At 33.6% G+C, this 7,500-nt stretch overlaps 1 protein-coding gene across 2 annotated transcripts in view; it reads right to left on the bottom strand.

The window, feature by feature from the left end:
- Nucleotides 1-663: 663 nt before the first annotated feature.
- LOC144975167 (uncharacterized) overlaps nt 664-7,500 on the bottom strand; it is a 10,627-nt gene continuing 3,790 nt past the window's right edge. For both annotated transcript variants that reach the window (XM_078918963.1, XM_078918962.1), the window contains exons 4-5: nt 3,843-3,984; nt 664-2,726 (exon numbers count right to left, since the gene is read on the bottom strand). In XM_078918963.1, the coding sequence (XP_078775089.1) occupies nt 2,534-2,726; nt 3,843-3,984 (335 nt within the window). In that variant the 3' untranslated portion in view covers nt 664-2,533. The remainder of the gene's footprint in view (nt 2,727-3,842; nt 3,985-7,500) is intronic.

Raw genomic sequence — 7,500 nt, 5'->3', positions numbered from 1 at the left:
ATCGTCACATTCGTTACGATACAACCAACATTTTTCTTCTTCAAATTTCTTTTGTACATCATAACATTTAAAGAAAATGAACTGTGTGTTGTAGAGAATGTTTTTGCTAAAGAAATTATGTATCGCAAGAATTGTACTGCTATATGTCTGGGTGATAAAAAATCTATTTTGTGTTGGGTGTGAAGTTTTAGGGAAAATCTCGAAAATGGCTGGTGAGGAGAAGGTTAAACTGCATCATGTCGGGATGAATGGGACCCGAAAATTCTTAAGAATGACAAAGAGAAGTAGACGTCTAATAATTATTTTTGAGGGTTTTTTTCAATGTAAAAATTGAAATGGTACTTATTATTCAACATGCTGGATAGAATTTAACGCCAAGTTTCATGTTTTTGTCTTTAAATTTAATTTCCAGCATCTTGTTGATCCCGACATAATACCACTATCAGACGGTGGGTCACATATTGTATACAGAGATATCAAGTCAAACTCCTATTTTAAATAAATAATATAGGGACAGCGTGGCTCAGAGGGACGGTCTTTGCTTCGTATCCTAAAGTTACCGTGCTCGATCACCTGCTATAAAATGAACTGAATCAAAAGCGTGGTCTTTCAAGTTGAATGGGACTTTTTACTACTTGAAGAATGAAGTTATAACACATATTATGATCTCGTTAACTAATAAAAAATAATCGTTTATTTCTGTACCATCATTAAACAACAATAATAATAACAACAACATTAATCTCATATGATTGAAAGATCAGCACATCACATGGAAATTTAATTGTATTGCAATATCCATCAACAACTACTTCAACGCATATAATTGGCAAATAGCAGAATTGAACTGTGATTCTTTGTTCACACAAAATGTTCTAGAGAAAAAAATATAATAAAAAGGGTATAGGAAAATGTAAGAAAATAAAAATACTGATCACAGATTGTTTTGTCTTATATTATTTACTTAATTTTGTCGGGTAATAATAGATAGAAACCAACCTTATTGCAATTTTGAAGATCTGAACAAGTGTGTATGAAAGGTGCCAGACAAAGCAAGTAAGAATAATAGAAGAAAAAATAAAACAATCCCAAAAAAATCAGTCTACCTCAAGTGGGGATCGAACCTCAGACCTTCTGATTACCAGTCAGACGTGCTACCATTAATGTAATTAGTGTAATGGTAGCACGTTTGACCGGTAATCAGAAGGTCTGTGGTTCGATCCCCAGTCCAGTTCGACTAATTTTTTGGGATGGTTTATTTTTCTCTCGTATTTTTATTTCTTGCTTTGTCTGGCATATTTCACACACACTTGTTCAATTCTTTATCTTACACCACTGCCTGCTCCCTGGTTTCTTAATTTGATATAAGCAGACATGAGCCGATGAACTTGGGTGAATTGTACAGGAGCTGGTATTGGTGGTATATTATCAAGAAATATTCTCTCTCTACTCTATAATTGGAACAGCGAAACATATTTAGTTTTTCTTCATGAACTCACTAAATCCTAGATATTTTTGCTATTTTTCAAAATTGGAAAAAAATGTATTAAAAATGAGCATGTATATAGATAGTTTTATTCAACTAGCATTAACATGTAGAAACTAAAAACACTAGCTTTGATTTTGATACTACGCCTATAATTTGTCTCATAAAAATGTAATAAATAGGCATGGGGTAAAAGTAACCCCGGGTAAACTACGGAGATAGTCGGTGTTAGGGTTGAGTGAGTTAAAGATCCATCTCAGGCCCGAACGAGCTCGATAAACCTCACTATATTATTGTATCGTATTGAACTGAAAATGTTTGTGGAATTTTTATACTGTGATAATAATAAAATAAAATTCCATTTATTCACCCCCAAAGGGGAAATAATTTGTCTCTAGGGTCTATTCCAAGGGAAGACTGGAATAACCCAGGATGGATCTGTTTAACTCACTCAATGCTAGAGATTTCTGCTACTTTTCAAAATTGTAAAAAATGTATTAAAAATGAGCTTGTCCATTGATAGTTTTATTCAACATGTAAAAACTAAAAACCTTAACTTTGATACTACGCCTATAATTAATCTCAGAAAAATGTAATAAATAGACACAGGGTAAAAGTAACCCGGGTAAACTACGGATATAGTGTTAGGGTTGAGTGAGTTAAAGATCCATCTCAGGCCCGAACGAGCACTATATTATTGTATCGTATTGGACTGTAAATGTTTGTACAATGTTTATACTGTGATAATAGTATTTTTAAATCCCTTTATTCACCCCGAAAGGGGAAATTTGTCTCTTGGGTCTATTCCAAGGGAAGACTGGAATAACCCAGGATGAATCGGTTTAAAATACGATCACGCCAGAGAGAATGGTTTAGAATACGTAAGTGTTACCGCTTCATATCTTGTTGTTTTTTTTTTGGTTTAATTTCAGACTTAAGTTAACGCTGTTTGTTTGTTTGTTTGTTTGTTTGTTTGTTTGTTTGTTTGCTTTAATATAAATTGTAAATCTCATAAGTTCCTCGAATGCGTGCATTTTTGTTATTTAATCAATCAGTGCCGCCTCCCCCCTCCAAAATGACAGTCTCCATCACTGTGGTATCGCTCGCATCCTTGGCCGGTAAAGGGGCACACGCGGGTGGCAGGAAGCGATGGAGAGCGGATACCATGGTATCCACCACCTGTATAGGACATTGTCTCCCCAAAGGCCGCTCAAGACAATTCACGATGTTCTCTGCAAAACTGAAGAAGGGGATTTTAAATAAGAGTCAGAGGCGGGAAGTATGGATTATTTATTTATTTATTTATTTATTTATTTATTTATTTATTTTAGTTTGGTTGTTTAATAAACCATAAAATGCTATGATTAGAATTAAGCAGGAGATGATTAGTATCATTGCATACATATACGGTTTTATATTGTATATTTAACGCACAATATTAACAGCTGATATTGATATAATATTGTATACAAAATATACAATGGTGACCTTTGCGAGGTATAAAGTCACATGACATACATAATTAAAATTCAAAGTTAAATTAATTATATATCATTAAAGCAAATCAATTTATGCAATGCTCACAAACTCAAATAAAAAACTTTTTCATCTCCTGGTGATTTGGCAAAGATCTAACCTAAGATTACAAGACTTTGGAAAAAAAAACCCATTGATCTTTTATTAAGCACAATATCCACTAAACGTGCTCAAAGCGGTTTACAAAGAGTCACTGACCATATAGATAGTATGCGCTTGGCTAAGGAGTTCACAACATTGCCATCCGGAAGTATAACGGACAAACTCTGTGTAACCATGAACTTTTATAGTCTGGTTAATACAGTTTAGTGAGAACAACTCACAAACGTGGATGGCAAAAACAACAACAAAGGCCTGAGTGACGTCATCTTCGAACTATCTATAGAACGAGATACGACGCCTGTGAGGCGATATTACAATTTTTTGCTCCGACAGAGATAAGTGTTGCTGTGGGTCAGAGACCCCTTGTCAAGTGCTTTGAGCACGTTTAGAGGATATTGCTCTATTTAACTCCCTCCTTACCAGCCATTTTCAAAATTTCCCCAAAACTTCACACCCACCCAACACAAAAACTGACATATCTTACTCAAACAGAAAAGCAACAAGCACATTCTATATATACATAATATTGTTCGGCAACAAGGGCTCTATTGCAGAATGCCAAGTTTTTATAGATACAGCAAAAAGAATTGAAATCTGGATGAGAAAAGTGACAGTTGCATCGTAACAAATGTGACGATTTTCCAATAGGTGGTGAGGAGAAGGTTAAAAACTCAACTTTTTATTGGCCTGATTTCAGAGACAAGATCTAGTGACTTACTTGCATGTTATATCGTGAAGAGTTTTACGATTTGCCATCCCAGCATCGAAAATAGCCTTCCTGAACATCTGGGTCCTGATGAGGATGCAGCTAGAGATCCGGTTTGAGTATCTGGACAAGCAATCGAAATGGTTGCGGAACACTGGAACGATGGGAAGAGATGGGAATGGATTATCAGTGCAATAGATTGTAAATAGAGAAGAAGAAAAAATCCCGCAACATTCTTCCACCAGCGTCACCTAAATATGAATATAAAACAAACATTTTCAATTAACACACGAAAGACCCCCCCCCCCCCCCCCCACACACACACACACTTACACACCTAGATATAAAAAATGTTTTTAAGAGCTTCGAGGCCCATGGAGCCCGAGTTGATCCCAATTTCTATAGTGTGAAACGGACAATAGCAATTGCTTGCTATCATTTGGGTAGCACGCTGGTCTATCGCAAAGTACTTTCCGCGACATCTAATAGATACAACTATCCAATCGTTTCTGAGTGGAAAGGGGTGTCAGAAAGTAAAATCTCGACTGCACGATCTTGGTCCCTTTGCGTGTGAATCGAGTGCTCTACAAACTGAGCTAATGGGGCCCCCAACAACTATATGTATTTGTATATATATATATATATATATATATATATATATATATATATTATATAAAATGAAGAGAGAGAGAGAGAGAGAGAGAGAGAGAGGGGGGGGGGAGAAAGCTGAAGCCGAAGAAGGATTTAAGTCCAAAATATTCCATTTTACGTCTTTGTAAAATTATATCATATTTATTTTTGTTCATGCTTTTGAAAGTAAAATGTTTGTAATTATGGTAATTCTCCGAAAGTCACAAATTTCGAAAAGCTGGGGGGGGGGGGGGGTTCTTGATTGTTTTTTTTCTTTGTTTTTTTTGTTTGTTTGTTTGTTTACTTACAAACACAATTATGTCTATGCAATTTTGAGAATACAAGTTAATAGGTTGATTTAGTTACATCAAAGTTTCAAAACTGAAATAATTGAATGGAAATATACCAATGATCGGGCACCTCATTTTATTTGTCCATCTGATATTATTTCGTTTATGAATTCCAAAAGTTGGCATCTTAAGAAGAAATGTTTTCTTTTAATGGGTTTTTTTGTCAATGCATTAAGAAATTTGTAGACAAGTAGAAATAGGTATATATAAATAGATACATTCATATATAAATTGATAAACAGATAAACAATTAAACAACTCGATGAATGATATGAGTTATGATATACGTATGTGTATGTATAAAATGAAATTTTCAAAACAAGACTTGTAGCTTGAGCAAGAAAGGGGCAGTGGATGACAGCGTTGTCAATATATTATATAAACTATAAACGTCCTCGTTAAAATATTTAAAAGTTAGGCCTGAAAACTTGTCCTTCAAATATCTATCAATTAAAATGACCCTCATCTTGGAAAAAATCTTCTTAAAACTGAGACTTTGCAAGTCCCAGGATTGAGAAGTTTTTGCGTAATTTAAACAATGGTAATGGTAGCACTTCTGACCGGTAATCAGAAGGTCTGAGGTTCGATCCCCAGTCGAGGTTTTTTTTTCATTGTATTTTTTCTTTCTTGCTTTGTCTGGCACCTTTCATACAAGAAAAAGATCTGAACAAGTGTGTATGAAAGGTTCCAAACAAAGCAAGAAAGAAAAATACAAGAGGGGTGATGATGATGATGATGATGATGATGATGATGACGACGACGACGACGACGATGATTATAATAATGATCATGATGTCCATAAAACCAAATGATAAAACACACCTTAATCAAAATAAGAACATCCCAAAAAATCAGTCTACCTCGACTGGGGATCGAACCTCAGACCTGCTGATTACCGGTCAGCCGTGCTACCAGTACCTTCTATACACACTTGTTCAGTTGGGTATCTAAAGGACGAGTTTCTGGCCCAATTTTATATACACATGTTTTAAAGGGTACAGCAGCGTAATAGAACACTAGACTGATAGAACCTAGGAATCGTCGAAGGCTTTAGCAAACAGGGAAAGAATTAAGAAGCGTTGCACAAAGGATACAAAAAAAATATAATCATCAATTCGGGTTCAAACTTACCCTAACACAAGGCAACATAAAAAGTAATATATATATATATATATATATATATATATATATATATATATATATATATATATATATATATATAAATATATATATATATATATCTTAAATGTTGGTTGTGACGATGATGATGATGATGATGATGATGATGATGATGATTATGATGATGATGATGATGATGATGATGATGGTGATGATGACGATGAAAATGATGATTTTAATAATGATTATGATGTCGAACCAAATGCCTAAAACTTAAATTCATTTAATTCTGAATCAACAAGCCTAGCTTGATTTCGTGGGATATCTTTTTTAAATACCCACCTAACCCCTTTCTCCGAAAATAGTCTATGTGGTATTATTACAGTGAAAGTCGGATAAACTTGACAAGGGCTAAACTGAAAAAAATATAGATCTATTGATAAATCAAAATAAAAAATAGCCACACAAATCTTACAAACAGCGAAAAAAAAACCAAACGTACAAATAAACAAACATACAAAAAAAAGGCAATTAATGAAAGAAAAAGAAAAAGACCAAAAAAAAAAAAAAAAAAGACAAACGAATTATCTTTTATATTTCTTTGTTTTTGTTCGTGGTTGCAAGTTCTCGTCAATTTTATTTCAACAAACTGCTACACTGATTCTAGTGGTCTCTGTTTATTTATTTTTGTACGGAGACAAATAATTTTTAAAAACCCAACAATTATCGAGTTATGGACGAGGTATCGGCTAGTCGAATCAGACTGTGCTGTTACACTTTTCAGGGTAAGTACTCAGTACTCTTACCTGATTATGTATGTTGTATTGTGTGCGCTGCCTTAATCCAACGTAACAAGACCAAATCTAATCAAATTTGGTGTAACAAGGGAAGAAACTTAGTGATACAAGTTAAATTTTGCATTCATAACTCATGAATGAGTAGTCTCCCTTGATTATTTTTCTTTCTTTTCTTCTTTCTTCTTTTTTTTTTTTTTTTCTTTCCTTTTCTGGTCTTTTTGGATATTTTTTTTTTGAGGGGGGAGGAGGGGGGGGGGAAGTCTAGTTTTGAGGGGGATAGTTGTGTTTTTTGGGGGTTTTTTTTTGTTTTATTTGTTTTGTTTAGTTTACTTTTTAAAATGTTACTTTGCTGAAACCTAAATTATGCCTCCTCTGTGTTGAATAATCAAACTCCTTGAATTTAAGAATGAACGGATTTTATAGGTCAATGCACGAGTGTAATTTTGCCATGCTAGAAAGCATGGAAGGTTTCCAAATTTGAGCTTGCCTTGTTAATTGTTTATCTATCTGTGTCATTTCTTTCCAACGTCAATATGAGGTGATAAGTAAACTAAACTATTTCGGAATTTGAAAGAATACTAATAAAACCAAAGAGAAATCAAAAAGATTACTTATATCTCCAATCACCCCAAACAAGGTTTTCTTTGGTTATATTATTCGCTTTGAGGCGATATAGAAATATGCTTATTATTATTATTATTATTATTATTATTATTATTATTATTATTATTATATTATTATTATTATTATTATTATTATTATTATTATTATTAT

The sequence above is a fragment of the Berghia stephanieae genome, chromosome 6 (assembly GCF_034508935.2).
Source record: "Berghia stephanieae isolate SIO BIC M18660-M18661 chromosome 6, UCSD_Bste_1.3, whole genome shotgun sequence".
Lineage (NCBI taxonomy): Eukaryota > Metazoa > Mollusca > Gastropoda > Nudibranchia > Aeolidiidae > Berghia > Berghia stephanieae.
This window is presented reverse-complemented; position numbering and strand designations above follow the sequence as displayed.